Source organism: Schistocerca serialis, chromosome 9 (genome assembly GCF_023864345.2).
Source record: "Schistocerca serialis cubense isolate TAMUIC-IGC-003099 chromosome 9, iqSchSeri2.2, whole genome shotgun sequence".
Lineage (NCBI taxonomy): Eukaryota > Metazoa > Arthropoda > Insecta > Orthoptera > Acrididae > Schistocerca > Schistocerca serialis.
In genome coordinates, this window is record NC_064646.1 from 487,860,488 (window position 1) to 487,881,231 (window position 20,744).

General features: G+C 39.7%; 1 protein-coding gene across 1 annotated transcript in view; it reads left to right on the forward strand.

The window, feature by feature from the left end:
• The window catches only part of LOC126418544 (protein son of sevenless), a 192,592-nt gene that overhangs the window by 23,252 nt on the left and 148,596 nt on the right, over window positions 1-20,744 (forward strand). Inside the window, exons 5-7 of the mRNA XM_050085359.1 lie at window positions 16,751-16,960; window positions 17,157-17,297; window positions 18,994-19,203. Of these exons, the coding sequence (XP_049941316.1) occupies window positions 16,751-16,960; window positions 17,157-17,297; window positions 18,994-19,203 (561 nt within the window). The remainder of the gene's footprint in view (window positions 1-16,750; window positions 16,961-17,156; window positions 17,298-18,993; window positions 19,204-20,744) is intronic.

The following is a 20,744-nucleotide window of genomic DNA, read 5'->3' on the forward strand; positions in this document are numbered from 1 at the left end:
TTTTAAGCGGCGATCCTCCCCCACTCTGTCCCCACTGCTCTCAGCTGTGGACGGTAAGACACCTTTTAATTGAGTGCCCCTATTTTAACCCATTACGCTCCCGTCTGCAGCTATCGCCTGATATATCGTCGATTTTAGCAGATGACACACGCTCAGCCGATCGCGTTCTCGAGTTTATTAGTGCCAGCGAAATGACGTCAGTCGTTTGAAGCTTTTTTTGGGGACAACCAACCCCTTTCTGTAGTGGATTTTTAAGCCTTCCTTCTGCTTTTAGTTTCTCCAATTTTATGACTTTCGTTCCCATTGCTGCTGGTTTCCATTTTCGGTTTTTTACTGTTTCCTAAGTCACGGACCGGGCGCTAATGACCATAGCAGTTTTGCGCCCTAAAACCAAAACAAAAAAAAAAAACCACCCATGAGATTGGCATGCTGACTTTTTTCAGGGCGCTGTGGACAATAATAATTATAATGATAATGACAATGGGAATTGGAAATTAAAAAGTAATAAAGAAGCTTATGAAAGAATAGGTTGAATATCAGACAAATAGAGGAAGAAGAGAGTTGTATTCTGTGGACAACTAAAAGGGCTAGGTTAAAAGACGTAACAAAAAGAATTTTAACTTTTATACAGAAACCAAAAAACATTAATGGTGCAGATCAAAAAAAGTTAAATCAGATGTGAGGGAAATAGAAATAATGGAGGAAGAAATAGGTGTGTGCGTGTGTGTGTGTGTGTGTGTGTGTGTGTGTGTGTGTGCACGCGCGCGCGCAACACAGAGAGAGAGAGAGAAGTTCAGAGCAAATGTAAAAAGTTTCAAGGATTTCCAGGAGAACACAAAGAAAATGACAGCCATAATCTGGACAGAAGAAAGAAGAGGAAAACATGGGAAAACAATGAAAACTTACTGGAAAGAAAGTAAGGAGAAAAGAAGAAAATATAAGTTGATCCAATACACATATGCAATGCTGATTGGTCCCTAATAACAGTCCCTGAATTTTCCTTAGAAATATTTTATTGAATCCATACTCTTTACTATGTGTTTCGGGTGTGACCTATCATCAGACAGTCTTGCAGAAAGTCAAAATAAATGACACACATTTACAGAATACATACTAGTGTACATAATAGCGGAAATCGTATAAGCACTGATGTATAGTGCACGAGAGAAAATCAGTCAAGTCCAATGCTTGAAAATGAAAACTGGAGTGAACAAATCACTCTACCCAGAGCAAAGTAAACTAAACGTCCGCTGGAAGGTGTGATGAACTTAGTGCTCCAAATGATGTCATATACAAGAAAAATTACAGAAAGTAACAAAAAGGCTACAGTTAGCCTTGTGTGACAATGAACGTCATCAAAAATCACAGCATTAATAAGAACAACCCATATACTACATTAAAATATTTACACTATGTGATCAAAGGTATCCGGACACCCCCAAAAACATACATTTTTCGTGTTAGGTGCATTGTGCCGCCACCTACTGCCAGGTACTCCATATCAGTGACCTCAGTAGTCATTAGACATTGTGAGAGAGCATAATGGGGCATTCCGCAGAACTCGTGGACTTTGAATGTGGTCAGGTGATTGGGTGTCACTCGTGTCATACATCTGTACACGAGATTTCCACACTCTTAAACATCACTAGGTCCACTATTTCCAATGTGATAGTGAAGTGGAAATGTGAAGGGACACACACTGCACAAAAGTGTACTGGCCGACCTCGTCTGTTGACTGACAGAGACCGCCGACAGTTGAAGAGGGTCGTAATGTGTAATAGGCCGACATCTATCCAGACCATCACACAGGAATTCCAAACTGCATCAGGATCCATTGCAAGTACTATAACAGTTAGGCAGGAGGTGAGAAAACTTGGATTTCATGGTCGAGCAGCTGCTGTTAAGCCACACATCACACTGGATTGAACAGTGGAAATATGTGTGGAGTGACGAAATCACGGTGCACAATGTGGCGATCCGATGGCAGGGTGTGGGTATGGCAAATTCCCAGTGAACGTCATCTGCCAGTGTGTGTAGTGCCAACAGTAAAATTTGGAGGCGGTGGTGTAATGGTGTAGTCTTGTTTTTCATGGAGGGGGCTTGCACCCCTTGTTGTTTTGTGTAGCACTGTCACAGCACAGGCCTACATTGATGTGTTAAGCACCTTCTTGCTCCCCACTGTTGAAGAGCAATTCGGGGATGGCGATTGTATCTTTCAACATGATTGAGCATCTGTTCATAATGCATGGCCTGTGGCTGGTTGATTACATGACAATAACATCTCCCGAAGGGGAGTGGTGGGTTAAGCATGCACTACATGGCGGAAGCGGCTACAAGGGTAGCGGAGTATGTGTGGAGTGCACATATGGATTTTTTAGGCTAGAGAATTCCCTCCCTAGGCCCGACAAGACGCCTCCTGAGATGCGGCAACGTAGGAGTAGGCAAAATGCAACAGGGAATAATAATATTAATGTGCTAATAGTAAACTGCAGGAGCGTCTATAGAAAGGTCCCAGAACTGCTCTCATTAATAAGCGGTCACAATGCCCATATAGTACTAGGGACAGAAAGTTGGCTGAAACCAGACGTAAACAGTAATGAAATCCTAAACTCTGATTGGAATGTATACCGCAGAGACAGGCTGGACAGTGAAGGGGGAGGCGTGTTTATAGCGATAAGAAGTGAAATAGTATCGAAGGAAATTGACAGAGATCCGAAATGTGAAATAATTTGGGTGAATGTCACGGTTAAAGCAGGCTCAGACGTGGTAATTGGACGTCTCTATAGGCCCCCTGGCTCAGCAGCTGTTGTGGCCGAGCACCTGAAGGATAATTTGGAAAATATTTCGAGTAGATTTCCCCACCATGTTATAGTTCTGGGTGGAGATTTTAATTTGCCGGATATAGACTGGGAGACTCAAACGTTCATAATGGGTGGCAGGGACAAAGAATCCAGTGAAATTTTTTTAAGTGCTTTATCTGAAAACTACCTTGAGCAGTTAAACAGAGAACTGACTTGGGGTGATAACATATTAGACCTTCTGGTGACAAACAGACCCGAACTATTTGAAACAGTTAACGCAGAACAGGGAATCAGCGATCATAACGCGGTTACTGCATCGATTATTTCAGCCGTAAATAGAAATATTAAAAAAGGTAGGAAGATTTTTCTGTTTAGCAAAAGTGACAAAAAGCAGATTACAGAGTACCTGACGGCTCAACACAAAAGTTTTGTCTCAAGTACAGATAGTGTTGAGGATCAGTGGACAAAGTTCAAAACCATCGTACAATATGCATTCGATGAGTATTTGCCAAGCAAGATCGTAAGATATGGAAAAGAGCCACCGTGGTACAACAACCGAGTTAGAAAACTGCTGCATAAGCAAAGGGAACTTCACAGCAAACACAAACATAGTCAATGCCTTGCAGACATACAAAAATTACGCAAAGCGAAATGTAGTGTGAGGGGGGGCTATGCGAGAGGCGTTCAATGAATTCGAAAGTAATGTTCTATGTACTGGCTTGGCAGAAAATCCTAAGAAATTTTGGTCTTATGTCAAAGCGGTAGGTGGATCAAAACAAAATGTCGAGACACTCTGTGACCAAAATGGTACTGAAACAGAGGATGACAGACTAAAGGCCGAAATACTAAATGTCTTTTTCCAAAGCTGTTTCACAGAGGAAGACTGCACTGTAGTTCCTTCTCTAGATTGTCGCACAGATGACAAAATGTTAGGTATCGAAATAGATGACAGAGGGATAGAGAAACAATTAAAATCGCTCAAAAGAGGAAAGGCCGCTGGACCTGATGGGATACCAGTTCGATTTTACACAGAATACGCGAAGGAACTTGCCCCCCTTCTTGCAGCGGTTTACCGTATGTCTCTAGAAGAGTGTAACGTTCCAAAGGATTGGAAAAGGGCACAGGTCATCCCCGTTTTCAAGAAGGGACGTCGAACAGATGTGCAGAACTATAGACCTATATCTCTAACGTCTATCAGTTGTAGAATTTTGGAACACGTATTATGTTAGAGTATAATGACTTTTCCGGAGACTAGTAATCTACTCTGTAGGAATCAGCATGGGTTTAGAAGACGACGGTCGTGTGAAACCCAGCTCGCGCTATTCGTCCACGAGACTCAGAGGGCCATAGACACGGGTTCCCAGGTAGATGCCTTGTTTCTCGACTTCCGCAAGGCGTTCGATACAGTTCCCCACAGTCGTTTAATGAACAAAGTAAGAGCATATGGACTATCTGACCAATTGTGTGATTGGATTGAAGAGTTCCTAGATAACAGAATGCAGCATGTCATTCTCAATGGAGAGAAGTCTTCCGAAGTAAGAGTGATTTCAGGTGTGCTGCAGGCGAGTGTCATAGGACCGTTGCTATTCACAATATACATAAATGACCTTGTGGATGACATCGGAAGTTCACTGAGGCTTTTTGCAGATGATGCTGTGGTGTATCGTGAGGTTGTAACAATGGAAAATTGTACTGAAATGCAGGAGGATCTGCAGCAAATTGACGCATGGTGCAGGGAATGGCAATTGAATATCAATGTAGACAAGTGTAATGTGCTGCGAATACATAGAAAGATAGATCCCTTATTATTTAGCTACAAAATAGCAGGTCAGCAACTGGAAGCAGTTAATTCCATAAATTATCTGGGAGTACGCATTAGGAGTGATTTAAAATGGAATGATCATATAAAGTTGATCATCGGTAAAGCAGATGCCAGACTGAGAGTCATTGGAAGAATCCTAAGGGCTCGGTACGGGCTTTTGTTAAAGTTTCGAGAACATACCTTCACCGAAGAGCCAAGCAGTATATTGCTCCCTCCTACGTATATCTCGCGAAGAGACCATGAGGATAAAATCAGAGAGATTAGAGCCCACACAGAAGCATACCGACAATCCTTCTTTCCACGAACAATACGAGACTGGAATAGAAGGGAGAACCGATAGAGGTACTCAAGGTACCCTCCGCCACACACCGTCAGGTGGCTTACGGAGTATGGATGTAGATGTAGATGTAAAACATCCCTGTAATTGACTGGCCTGCATAGTCCTGTCTTGAATGTTATAGATCACCTCTGGGATGTTTTGGAATGCCGACTTTGTGCCAGGCCTCACTGACCGACATTGATACCTCTCCTCAGTGCAGCACTCTGCAAAGTGGGCTGCCATTCCCTTAGAAACCTTCCAGCACCTGATTCAATATATGCCTACGAGAGTGGAAGCTGTCATCAAGGCTAAGGGTGGGGCAACACCGTATTGAATTCCAGCGTTACCGATGGAGGGCGCCATGAACTTGTAGGTTATTTTCAGCCAGGTGTCTGGATACTTTTGATCACATAGTGTATGTATTAAATGGCATAACAGATCCTAAAAGTAGCTTATATAGACTATTTGATTTGAAGGTATGATACAACGTATGGAGGAAGAGGATATTTTACGAAAATTTATTCTTACAGAAGTACAAGAATTCAAATTTGAAGTCCTATAATAAAACCCCAGGAATAAATTGTTAAACCATTAGTAAAAAGGCTGCCGAAAACTGCTGCACAATAGCATGCTGCACTTGGGACAGTATAAACACAGCCCTCACACTCATTTTTAAGAATGAAAAACCAAATATATTTTGCACAATAATCAAAACTCACAAAAGTACATAGGCAAATAGTAATCTTAGTGGGACATCCTCACATGTAAAATCGGTGTGAACAAAAATATGAGAACAGCAATTAAAAATTATGAGCAAACCATCAAATATTTATTAAAAAACACCAAGAAACTGTTGCAGGAGGAGCACGCAGTGCTGAGGGCAGCAATACCCGTAATCAGTTGTACTTGTACATTACAACACGAAACAAGCATCAGCCAACGTAATTCCAAGTGTTAGGCAAACTAGGAAAGCCAGGCACATATTTTTTACAAAGCATCGATGGGCACTCCAAAAACAGTATCCATTAATATAGAAATAAATCAATGAAACAAACAGAATCATGATAAATGAGAATCCTTAAGGCAGCAGTCCCAAATGAGAAAATGAGACCACTAAAGTAACACATCATCAAAGATATGAAAAAACTAATTCGGGTTGCTTGAAATCTGCTTTATAATTACCATGCTAGAGTCCCTCCTAGACATCAAGTTGCCTACTCTTAGGCTCGATGTGAGGGATTTTTAAACCTTATCTCTTAACTGTTTTCCAGTCTCACTTAAAGATCTGCTCCTTTGACTATTTATGTTAGTGTAGTGGTATACAAGAACTGCATATGTTTCCGGTCATTCATTGAGGGTAAAACATGGCCCTTCATTTTTAAATGGTGGCCTAGTGCACTATTGTTACTTCTGTACACGTGTTCTCTAAACTTTGTTATGAAGTCGTTCCCAGTCTGACCCATGTAGATCCTGTCACAGGAACCACATGCAATTTTATAAACCCCTGAATTTTTAAATTTGTTACCTCCAGCGTCAAGGCAAAGGTGCAAATAGGTTTCCACACACAGAAATAACTTGGGCTTGCTTTGCAGCACAATCTTGATACACGGCTTTCATTTATTGCTTTCTGTGTAAGAATCATAATTGTTTTAGTAATAATGTTTTACAAGATGACCAAAATGCCTGTTAACGTTTGATAGTGAACTAATTCATGGAATAATTTAGGTAGAAAGGTAAATCGTGGTTACACAACCCTGAAATGATGTGGGGGTGTTATTGAAGCCAGAAAAAGTGCAAAAAACAGCCAACAGGTAGCACTGAACCGACGAAAGCCGTTTCACATTACTAGGATCTGCGGCACCTGCTGCTGCAGAATTCGGGCTACAAAAAATCCTACAACTGTTGTAGAAATCCCATTGCATGATGTGAAAGTCATGGTGTGGTGCGGATTTACCACATCAATCGTGAGTGGCTGCTTTCTCTTGGAGGAAGTGCAGGGTGCTGATTTTCTAACTGTCGGCATGATCGACGCAAGATATGCCATTATGTTACAGAATTGCATTGTACCTAGCCCGGCTGATAAACACTTGCTGGAAGGTATGACTTTTCTGCACACTCAAACAATGGAAAATCTAGGATGGAATGTAACACTATAATGAAAAAGAATAGTTGCTACTCACAATATAGCGGAGATGCTGAGTCGCAGAAAGGCAAAACAAAAAGACTGTCGGAAAGTTATCTCTTGAACAATCTTTTTGTTGTGCCTTTCTATGACTCAGCTTTTCTGCATATTGCTACACATGTGAAAGATCTCTTGCACCCATTGTTTGGTGAGGATCGCTTGCTGAGCCACAGCTCTGACGTGCTTGGCCTCCTGTGTCCCTCAGACCATCTGTGTGATATTGGTTATGGGGTTATCTAAAGTTGCAAGTTTCCCACAGTTGTTATACCTGATTAGGGATGCTAAAAGAAAACATCCGATGAGAATTTCTTGCTATACCTACTGATATGCTGTATATTGCTGTTCCCAATATCGTCCCTTGACTACGGGTATTCATGAATTACATGTTGAGCAGTTGTAATAAAGAACATTGCCTTTGCTAAAAATCAGTTCTTATGCAGTTTTCTGCTGTATCGTATTAAGCACCATCTGTTGGCAAAAAAAAAAAAAAAAAAACAACCCCCTCTACCCACATTAGTCTGTGAAGTATTGAATTTTCGAATGTTAACAGACTTTTGGGTCGCCCTGTAATGCCCTCCGCCACACACCGTTGGGTGGCTTGCGGAGTATCAATGTAGATGTAGATAGGTAAAGAGTGGCTCAGTTGTCATTAAATGTTGTAAGTTTTCACTATTAGTATTTTAGTGTTGTCGAATAAATTTGGCAATTTTACATTTCCATTGTAGCTGTTAAAACTAGTGCAGTCAAATTACTTGTTCTTTTGAGAAAGAAAGAGAACTGTCCATTAATTAAATGTCTATTGTAAAGACAAAACTTTTCCAATTTCAGCTTGTGGTCTTCAGTTAGTGTCTAAATGGAAAGAATGTCAACTGTAATTATTAGTTGCTAAAAATCTTTCAGTGTACCTGAAATACTGCTTCTAAAGCCAATACTTATATTTTCCTTCAAAATGCATTATACAAATTTGTGCAGTATTGCTTGTACATCATTATCAAGTGTGTGTGTGTGTGTGTGTGTGTGTGTGTGTGTGTGTGAGAGAGAGAGAGAGAGAGAGAGAGAGAGAGAGAGAGAGAGAACAGTCATATAAGTGCGTGCTTGTCTGGTTGTGCTGGTGTGTAGGGTATTGGGATGAAAGAACGTGCAGACTCCTGCTTACTGCCTACAGATATTTGTATGCGCGAAACTATATTTGGTTGCATCTAGTTCCTTAACCATTTCATCAACCTTGCTAAATAACTACGACACTTTTGCTAAAATTAAAATTTATTAAGTTTTTGCATACATAACAAATATTAGATACTTTAATTCAGTTTTTTCACAGTTAACCATAGTTAGAAAAGTTTTTTGGAAGGTATAATTAATTCTTGTTGTCCATGAGATGTTACAGACACATTTGTGCCATACAGAATTTTTATGGCATACTCCTCTGGACATTTACTGATAACCGAGTGTCTACCAGTCACAAAACATAATGTTCTATTAATTTTTTCTTTAATCATGCTTTCTCATTCTACAAATATGATAATTGACTCTTCCTATGTATATGCTTTACATGCATCCATTCTGATTTGAGAAAGCCAGTGGTATGTAGCATTCAATGGCATTGTTCCCTTAACTATTCTTTATTACCTGTGAATTGCTCTTCTGAATACTTGTAGCCCTGAAACATGAAAGCTCTCTGAGCAATTCTCCCAAACTTTCTTTCTCTTTCTTTCTCATTAATTTGTTTATCGTGTGTTAACCTCTCTCTCTATGTGTAATATCCATATTACAGTATTTCCATTGATTGCATGAGTAGCTATGCAACATGTCTGTAATTTTATATTCAGGGGCAGACAGATTATTTGTAGAATACTAAGTTGAAGCATGATGGTCATAAAATACAATTTAAAAAATCAGTTACTGAACTTTGCTTTAGCATGTAGGTTCCTTAGTCATATTTAAATCAATTTTTATTGCATTAAATGTTTGTTTAGAAGAATTTGAATAGGTACTGTCACCAATTATGAGCAAAACCATTACAAAAAAGGATCTGTAAAGGTCTGTTGTGATTTATGTCTAACATATAAATTTCCTTTTGTAGTGAAATATAATGAATGTGTGTGTGTGTGTGTGTGTATTTTATTACTGAATATAGACATCAGTAAACAAAATTCTTATATACTGTAAGTGAGAAGTATATTTGTTAAAAGTTGTTTTTCAGTGATGTCAATAAGAAAAGTGCTATATGCATGTTAACATGCATGTCAGTAGAGTGGAAAATTTTGTTTGCATCTGACAAAATAACCATAATTTCTTCTTGTATTTAACCTCGAGATGCAGTTCCTATTTTTTTTAAAGCTGTCTGCAGTCATTCTCAGGAAATTATGTGGTCATTTTTGTTCTTCAATGTTATATATTTTATTGGTGTTCATATTGCATATGTTTTATGTGCTTTCATGAAAAGACAAATTACTTGTATGTTAAGTTAATGCATAGATTTATGAACACATTATTTTCCACAGCATAAAATCTTAACTGTAGTGATCCTGGTGGAAAACACCAAAATCCCTGCAATCATTTCGGAATTAACAGCGCACAGAAATTACGTAGAATATATATATATAAAAAAAACAAAGATGAGGTGACTTACCGAACGAAAGCGCTGGCAGGTCGATAGACACACAAACAAACACAAACATACACACAAAATTCTAGCTTTCGCAACCAACGGTTGCCTCATCAGGAAAGAGGGAAGGAGAGGGAAAGACGAAAGGATGTGGGTTTTAAGGGAGAGGGTAAGGAGTCATTCCAATCCCGGGAGCGGAAAGACTTACCTTAGGGGGAAAAAAGGACAGGTATACACTCGCACACACACTCATATCCATCCGCACATACACAGACACAAGCAGGAATTTGTAAAGGCCAAATTCGTATTATATATATATATATATATATATATATATATATATATATATATATATATATATATATATATATATATATATATATATATATCTGCCTGTGTCTGTATGTGTGGATGGATATGTGTGTGTGTGCGAGTGTATACCTGTCCTTTTTTCCCCCTAAGGTAAGTCTTTCCGCTCCCGGGATTGGAATGACTTCTTACCCTCTCCCTTAAAACCCACATCCTTTCATCTTTCCCTCTCCTTCCCTCTTTCCTGATGAGGCAACCGGTGGTTGCGAAAGATAGAATTTTGTGTGTATGTTTGTGTTTGTTTGTGTGTCTATCGACCTGCCAGCGCTTTCGTTCAGTAAGTCGCCTCATCTGAAAGTCCTGGCAGGTCGACAGACACACAAACATACACACAAAATTCAAGCTTTCGCAACAAACTGTTGCCTCATCAGGAAACAGTGAAGGAGAGGGAAAGACGAAAGGATGTGGATTTTAAGGGAGAGGGTAAGGAGTCATTCCAATCCCGGGAGCGGAAAGACTTACCTTAGGGGGAAAAAAGGACTGGTATACGCGCGCGCGCGCGCGCGCACACACACACACACACACACACACACACACACACACACACACACACACACATACAGACACAAGCAGACATATTTAAAGACAGAGTTTTATATATATATATATATATATATATATATATATATAAAATATGGAAGGAAAAATTCCACGTGGGAAAAATTATATATAAAAACAAAGATGAGGTGACTTACCGAACAAAAGCGCTGGCAGGTCGATAGACACACAAACAAACACAAACACACACACAAAATTCAAGCTTTCGCAACAAACTGTTGCCTCATCAGGAAAGAGGGAAGGAGAGGGGAAGACGAAAGGAAGTGGGTTTTAAGGGAGAGGGTAAGGAGTCATTCCAATCCCGGGAGGGGAAAGACTTACCTTAGGGGGAAAAAAGGACAGGTATACACTCGCACACACGCACATATCCATCCACACATACAGACACAAGCAGACATATTTAAATATGTCTGCTTGTGTCTGTATGTGTGGATGGATATGTGCGTGTGTGCGAGTGTATACCTGTCCTTTTTTCCCCCTAAGGTAAGTCTTTCCGCTCCCGGGATTGGAATGACTCCTTACCCTCTCCTTTAAAACCCACTTCCTTTCGTCTTCCCCTCTCCTTCCCTCTTTCCTGATGAGGCAACAGTTTGTTGCGAAAGCTTGAATTTTGTGTGTGTGTTTGTGTTTGTTTGTGTGTCTATCGACCTGCCAGCGCTTTTGTTCGGTAAGTCACCTCATCTTTATATATATATATATATATATATATATATATATATATATATATATATATATATATATATATATATATATATATATATATATATAGAGAGAGAGAGAGAGAGAGAGAGAGAGAGAGAGAGAGAGAGAGACTTACCACGAGGGAATTATCCAATTGGGATGGAAATCGGTAGATATGATGTACATTTACAGACAAACAAATGATTACAGTTTCAGAAAAAATTGAACACTTATTCGAGAGAAAAAGCATCAGATTGAGACAGTCAGTAATGTACTGGTCCACCTGTGGCCCTTGTACAAGCAGTTATTCAGATTTGCATTAATTGATAGTTGTTGGGTGCCCTCATGCAGGATATCTTGCAAAATTCTGTCCAGTTGGCGCATTAGATTGTCAGACACCGAGATGGTCTGGAGGGGCATACCCATAATGCTCCAAATGTCCTCAATTGGGAAGAGAACTGGCAAATTTGCTGCCCAGGGTAAGGTTTGACAAGTATGAATAGAAGCTCTCGCTGTGTGCGAGCGAGTGTTATCTTGCTGAAAGGGGCACCCAGGATGGCTTGCCATGAAGACAGCAAAACAGTGCTTAGAGTATCGTCGATGTGTTGCTGTACTGCATGGGGAAGGATGCCGTGGATGGCAACTGACAGGATCCTGCTATGAAGTGAAATGGGACTCCAGACCGCAGTTAACGAGCTGTACGGTGGGTGACAGGTTGGTATCACACCGCTGTCTGGGGCATCTCCAGACACATCTTTGCTTGTCATCAGGACTCCGTTCAAAGCTGGACTCATCACTGAAGACAATTCTAGTCCAGGCAATGAGACTCCAGGCCAACTATGTGTCTGGAGACCCCCCAGACAGTGGTGGGATACCATCCCTCCTTTCACCCACCGTACGGCGAGGAGTGATTTATGGGGTGCCATTTCTTTTCAGAGCAAGACTCCTTTGTTGCCATCTGCGGCACATTTCCAGCACAGTGCTAAGTTGACTGTATTCTACGCCTAATTTTGTTGCCTTTCATGGCAAGCTATGGGCTTTATGGTGTGCATTAAAGATAATGCCCACCTGCAGACTGTGCAAGTTTCTACTGCTTTTTTCCGTGCTGGCCAAACCCTACCTTGGCCAGCAAGTTAGCCAGATCTTCCCCAGTTGTCCCCTGCTGATAATGTTTTTAATATTATGGGCATGGCCCTCTAACCAGCTCGGGATTTTAAGTATCTAATGTGCCAATTGGACAGACTTTGACACTATATCCTTGTGGAGGACATCCAATAACTCTGTCAATCAGTACCAAGCCACATAACTGCTTGCATAAGGGCTAGAGGTGGACCAGTCTGTTCATGACTACCTCAATTTGTGAAGCTCTTTCTTGTGAATAAATCGTAAAATTTTTCTGAAACTTTAATCATTTGTTTACCTGCACATGTACATGGCATCTTCCAGTTCCCGTTCAATTTGGATAATTCCTTTGTGGTGCATTGTTTTTATTTTTTATTTTATTTTTATTTGTAACATCATGAGAGTTCACGTATTGTGTCCACATATTTATTCCCTTCAGTTACACTTTCTCAGTACAACGCCATTTGTTAAAGCAGTTAACTAATAAAAGGTCCTTTCCTTTCCTACTAGAGAGAAATTTGTAACAATTATGAATGGCCCTGAGTTAGGTCAGTTATTAGTATCTATACACATGATTGATAATCAATGTAATAGACAAGAATCAGAACTAAACTTGTTACACGTGAATTATGCATTCTTGTCTGTCACAATAGACATTTTTAACAGTAAAATACTTAAAAGAATTGTCAGATGGTTTTTGCAAATGGTCCCCTTTGGTTAATCACATTATATTCAGTTATGCACAGCAGTGTGTGCAACACTATTGGTCAGTGTCGTACATGGTGAGAAATGCAGGTGGATAGTCAGAATCTCTAATGTGTTTGGGTATATATATGGATAAGAATTTAAACAAAACAAGTCAAAAATATTGTGAGAGTTGTAAAACTTTTAAGGTTTCCTGTAAATACTTTGTTACATTGCATCATTATTGGGCACATTGGCTTCAGTTTCACAGGAGATGTACTTAATTGCAAGTCATGCAGATTATCCATTGAAAAAACAAACGAACTGATGAGGACCGTGACTCCAGTATCAGAGCAAAAGAAATTCATTAGTTACATGCTAACAATGATGAATTATGATAAATAACCAATCAGCTGCTCCATTCTTGGGCATTAGGATGAATCATATAAATAATTTGTGAAACATGGAAAGATCTAAAGGGAACTAAAAATATAGATTGAAACAAATTTTGCCTTCAGTTTTTAAACCATTCAAATGTACAATATTAGGTCCTCAGCTTCTCTTATAATTTCCTTGACATTCTCTTTCATTATTTAAAAAGGACAATAGTTTGAATTCACATCTGTGATCATAAGTTATTTGATCACATACATTCTCTTTGTTGCCATTTGCGAACCAGAATGTGAAGGGTAAGCTGAGTTGCTACACTTGCATCTTTCTTGGATCATTCTCAATATCACATTATTCACTGGTATGCAACTCTGAAGTTTTTCCTATAGTATTAAAAATATCAAGGTCGTTGATATGGTACACGTTGAAACACATTTTCATAGTATTCATTAATCCATTATAAAATGCTTCCTTGGAATTTGTGAGTGTGAAATGGTGTCTTCAGTTTTATTGTGGTACTTCCCAGTGACTCCATAAATTAGCTGTTTTATGGCCCAAAGAATTACCACTCTTGCTTGTCCAGTCCTCATTCTTAGTTAGCAGAAGAGTTCAGATATAGATGTGTGCACGTGTGTGTGTGTGTGTGTGTGTGTGTGTGTGTGTGTGTGTGTGTGTGTGTGCGCGCGCGCGCGCGCCCCCACACGCTCTATTTCAGCTTTCATTCCATCATTTTATTCACTCTTCATCAAGTATTTATTGAAAATTCATTTCTGCTCTAACATTTGTACATTCAGCCTGCTGTTTCTTGTTTCCTAATTTCTTACCATTTTCTACTCAATGAATTGTTTTAAAACCATGAAAAACATGGATTTTTATTAATTGTGTGCCTTTTTGTCTTACTCCTTTTAAGACAATGCTTTTAATTGTCACAGACATTTTTAGTTTTAATTGTGTCAGTCTTTTCATGAAGTGCTGACTATAGCACCTGCAATTACGTTGTTCCTCCTAATTATTTTGGAGATATGTTACTGATTATTGGTGGCGTATCCCTCCCTCCATCCTTGTAACCCATGTTTGTTGACAAAAGTTAATTTCTGTCTTTGATAGATAGTGCCTGCTAATGTTTGTTTCGTGCAGATTTCTCAAACTAATCTGTAAGGCAGTAAAATGTATGGAAAATGCTCAAGCACTACACTTTAGAAAAATAACTCCCAAATAATAATGTTTGCACAATTAGCTCTTTATTGTTATGTTGTTGTTTCTTTGTGTGTTAAACCTTTGAAAGACAACTTTTTCACCTCTGACTGTTATTTTAATTTCTGTCACCACAGTTGTAATTGTGATAACATTCAAGTGGAAGAATTCATACCTGCATACTTGTTGAAAATTATAATCCCATGATCAAGCAAATTTCAAGCAGAAGCTTTTTGGAATTCCACTGGTGGGAATTGAAACAGAGAAGATTAAAGCCCGCCAAGCATTTCAGTATTTGATGGCTACCTCGGCACCAAATGACGAGAATATCAGTGATATAAACAATAAGATCAGTCAGGGTAAATACGCAATGTGCTAACTGCACACTGTACTCTGAAGCTCAGATGTAACAACAAACACAAAATGTGTTACAGTACCTACAAACAGTTGTTGAAACTATTAGCACTTATACAACCTAGACTTATTAACTAAAATATCCCCTGATTATTCTCGCAGAAAATTAACCTCTGGAGAACAAGCAGTGGCGTTTCTAGGATGGGTCATGTGTGAAGTGACACTTTAAGAGACAGTAAAAGATATAAAAATAAAGGGCCTTCTTGGGTGTGGGCAACTGAAGTGGATGGTGAAACTAGAAGGTTGAAAAGAATGTGGAAATGAGATTCCTCAGAGAGAAAGAAGTGTTGTGGACCACACGAAGGCTGGTCTGCAGATGCTTGTGATATGATGACCCAAGTGGTTTACAAGAATGGGATTACTATTGTGTGTCAGTGGATGTCTTAAAATGGTATTAAGTTAAACTCCATATTAAATGTTTGACATCAAGAATTATGTTTTAAGGCAAACTGGTTCACCAAATTATGTAAATGGAGATTAGGTGCTGTGCAGTGTTTAGTCCAGTTTGCTGATAGGGACAAAATTGACCAAGCTGCAAAATCTTTTTACTCTTCAAGAGCAATTTATAATATCATGAGTACTTGAAATGAAGGACAGTGTTACAATGAGCTTTAAAGGTTCAGAAGAAAAATGTTGCAAAAATGGATTAAACATTTTACATGCACTTGGGAGTCTGGTTACTTTCCATGCCTTGTTTGGTAATAGGTGATGAGGAACAGTCTTTTTTTTATTTATTTTTTTAACCAAAAATCAAATTGACTATCCATTCTGTCCATTACTATGCTCATTGGAGTTTCCGTGTGTGAATTCTGGGAAGTAGCATGAAATAATTTGTATCAGCTGTTGTCGTCACTCCCTGAAAGATTACTGTCTCATTTGTGGTAACAATATATGTGCAGGGTAATAGGGGTGACAAGCTTAGATATGTTCTTTATTATTACTTTTAAAAAAGTTTGTGCAAATTCACCTCTATACTATATTCAATTGTGTGCCTGCACAGAAGCTTGTACATGAATTTCTGAGCTTTAAATCTACCTTTAAGTCTCTGTATTAAGTACATTGTACAGTCATACTGCATTTTGTGTTTCACAATGTAGAAAAAGATGGTTGCTACTTATCGCAAAGAAGATACGTTAAGTTGCAGACAGGCACAGTTAGACACTTACACTAAGCTGTCTGCTACATTCTTCATCAGCAAGGGAGAAACACGCACCATTCATACACACAAGGTAGAACACCTCATGCACACATGACCGCCTGAGCTGCCAGAATTGATAGTCATGTGTGCATGAGGTGTACTTGCTTCTATGTGTGAATGGTGTGTGTTCCTCTGTTTCTCTATTGCTGATGAAGGCTGTGACTGAAAGCTTTGCGTAAGTGTATTTTAATTGTGCCTGTGTGAACTTAATGTGTGTTCTTTACAGTAAGTAGCAATTTATCTGTTCCTACACAGTTGATACTCCTAAGCGAATTCCATTGTTTGATTTTGCATTTTGTGTTTGTCATTATGCATTAATTTCTTCTCTTAAATTCTTGTATTATTTTTTAAACTCCACTGTTGCACAAATTTGAAATATGAATCTATTTTTAAATTTTGCACTCTCAGGTGCTGATGGACATGTTCTACCAAGACGACGATGGAGTTTCTGCTGGTGGTGCCGATGACGTAGATCCTCTGACGCCTCGCACGTCACTCACGTACGAAGAGGTCGTAAAAGACCTAATTCATGATGAGAAGCAGTATTTACGTGATTTACACATGATAATCAAAGTATTCCGTGAAGAAATTGCAAAACTTGTCAGTTCTGACAGTAAGGTAATCATTTTCAATTTACTTGTTGTGTTAGTCTTCTTCAGCATGTCTGAATAAAAGGATTTATTTTCTTAAGAATAGGGATGTTATTTTGATGCAATATATATTTTTATAGTCTTCCACACATTGCTAACATTTTGCACTGATAAAACTTTAGATGAAACATAGTTGTGAGACACTAATCATTTATTTTTCAAAGGAGCTCGACGCAATGTTTAGTAATATAATGGACATTTATGAACTGACTGTAACTTTCTTGGGTTCATTGGAAGATATGGTTGAGATCAGTGAAGAGAAACAAGTACCTGCGATTGGAAGCTGCTTTGAAGAATTAGCAGAGGTAAAAATAATGTCTATTACTACCCAGATAATTTTACAGGAATTTTAAAGTTTCATTAATCCTGAAGGTTACAGATGTGGTAGTACATGCTAATTTCAATGGTATATCACCAAAAGAAGGTACTGTGCTTTTCTCCAACAGAATCAAAATCTCTTTTTATCTTTGCTGTATGAGCACTGAGGTGTGTTATATTCTCTGGGTCTGTGTTTGGGTTGATTAGGACTCTGATAATGCTACAGCCACACTGATGTAGGATTTCAGTCAATGTATTTATACATTTGTAATGGTTATGAACATTTAAAAATTGTTTTATTTTTTCCATAATTGATTATTAATGAGAAGCACCGCAACTGTATTGATACACATTTATTGTGACATAACTGGTTTCATTCATTAGATCATCATCGGGTTGTCGAGTTGTGTCGGTATTATTATCTAATGCAACGTTAGGGGCAAAACCTGGAAATACAATCATTTAAACATTCTGCAGACCACCTAGCTGAAGCGTGGCGAGTGGTAAGCACGTATGACGTGGTGTGCTGTATACACAATAGTTGAGTACATGGGGATCCCTGACAGTTGCAGTGGGCTGCACATGGTGGGCCTGTGTTGACCGATAACATAACATGATTTTATAAATGCCTCTGTGGCAATGCTGTGATGTCACAGCTCTGTAAACGCCTACCATCTTGACTGTAGAGTGAATATAGCAGCTGTGTCACATGCACTTACTGCATGTCACGTTACTTCCAGGTGGTTGACAGTATTTTTATATGATTTTCATTTTCATATTTTTCCTATAATGTCACATAAGACAAATAGACCTTTTAAAATGTGACACTGTTGCAACTTGACAACCTGATGGTGGTCTAAGTGACAAAACAGGTCATGGCATAACAAATGTATATTGATACACCTGTGGTGATTCTCATTAATTATTAATATTGGTATCAGTCAGCTGTTGGCCTAAAAATGACATCATTCGATGTTTGTGACTGTGTTTCAACGGTCTAAGGTATTACTTTATCAGTTGTAAAATTCACACGTCGAAACTGTAAAATTACATGAAAACACCCTAGTTGACCAGTAGTTACTTTCAGAAGGCGAAATTACTGCCTCATACACAACCTAAAACATTTGGTAATTTTTTCTACTTTTAAATATTTCTATTGCCATTATGTGGAATTTTGCCTCTGAGAGGTAAGTATTGGTTACAATCCTGTGTCCTTTTGCATCCAAAGAATTACTTTAAAAGAAATGCACGTTACTTGACAGAATTTGTGGTAAAAGGAAAAGTTTCATTCGGCACAGAAAAGAAGTTGGGGGTGAGGCTCCTAAAGGGAAATATACATAATTGGATAATGAATATTTGAACAGTAACAAATTCTGTTTGAAAATTTGATACCAGTTATGTTCACTATTGATTGTCTGCTTTACCAACTGAAAGTGCTCTGGGATTTCACAAATTATTACTAACTTAGATTTGTGTAACAACTGTTAGATTCCATCGTGTCTTCCATTGTTTAACTTAGATTTTTGGTAGGCTGTGATGTACAGGTCACTCATTTTATATTTTTCGCTTGTTGGTACTTTGTAATCATCTCCTCTTTACTGAACCATCTTATTTAACTTTAGAAGCATTATATTAAATATTCCTGAAAATGGATTACTCTGTTGGACATCTGTTGCACATTAGGCTGCCGAATTTGATGTCTACGGGAGGTATGCACGTGACATCACACAGCCACAGAGCAGAGAGGCGCTAATGAAGCTCAGCAGTCGGCCCGAAGTCTCTGATGCTCTTCAGTCGGCTGGCCATGGATTCAGAGAAGCTGTGAAGTATTACCTTCCAAAGCTGCTGCTTGGTCCTATTTGGCACTGTTTTCTGTACTTCGACTACATAAAGGTACTTTATTTTGCGCGCGCGCGCGCGCACACACACACACACACACACACACACACACACACACACACACACACACACACACACACACACAGACCTCAATCTATGGCTGCTGAAGCAGTGGAATGGTAGCAGCAATCTGGAGGGGGCGGATAAGAGGAAGGGATAGCAGTATGTGGTGGGGGAAGGGAGGAGTGCAGTCTGGCAGTGTGTGCAGACTATGCTGCCAAGAGGTGCAGCGTCAGGAGGTAGTGGGGTAGGGAGGTGGGTAAAATGAAGCAAAAATGTGGCGGAATAGGGAAATGTGGGCTGCAGCATTGGTAGAGGGTGGCAAACAAAGAGGAGACTGGAATGGGCAGGAGGTGACAGGGCAGAGGCTGTGAAAATTGTTGGATGTAACGGTGTGGAGACAGTATGTTACCGTAGGTTGAGGCCAGGGTAATTACGGGAGTGGAGAAGGGGTTGTAAAGATAACACCCATCTGTTTGGGTAGTGAAGCAGCCATTGAAATGCAGGATGCTATGTTCAGTAGAGTGTTCTGCCGCAGGATGGTCTACTTCGCTCTCGGCCACAGTTTGGTGGTGGCTGTTCATCCTGGTGGGCAGCTAGTTGGTAGGCATACCAATATAAAAAACTGTGCAATGATTGCAGTAGAGCTGGTAAATGGCATGGCTGCTTTCACAGGTGGCCCAGCCACTGATGGGGTAGGATAAACCTGTGACAGGACTAGGATAGGAAGTGCACTCTTAGTCATCCAGTACCATCCCAGACTGGAATAACTGAATGTCATCCTTCACCAGGACTGTGATTACCTATCATCACAGCCTGAAACCAGGGACATTCTACCCGATTTCCTTCCCACTCATTGTAAAGAAATGTTCCATTGCCCACCCAACCTACACACCATTCTAGTCCATCCCTGTGCTGCTCCCTATCCTGACCCCTTGCCACAAGGATTATGTCCCTGTAGAAGACCTAGGCGCAAGACATCCCCAATCCACCCAGCCAGCACTTCCTATTCCAGTACTGTCATAGGTTTATCATACACCATCAGGGGCCAGGTCTCCTGTGAAAGCAACCATGTCATTTACCAGCTCTTCTGCTATCATTGCGCAGCTTTTTGTATTGGTATGGCTATCACCTAGCTGTCCAGCAATATGAATGGCCACTGCCCCAAACTGTGGCCAAGAGCAAAGTACACCATCCTGTGACACAACATGCAACTGAACATAATATGCTTGATTTCAGTGGCTGCTTCACTACCTATCTGGATTCTCCACTCTGCCACCAGCTTTTCTGAACTGTGCAGATGGGAGTTATCTTTACGGCACATTCTCCACTCCCACAATTATCCCAGGCTCAACCTACAGTAACATGCTGCCCCTCCACCCAACAGTTTCCACACTCTCTGTCGTATCTCGTCTTTCCCATTCCTATCTTCTATACCCTTTCTCTGCCATCCTCTGCCTATGCACCCACACAACTTATGCCACTCCTCTCCTTTTTTGCTCCGTTTTCTCCATCTCCCTGCCCCCACGACCTGA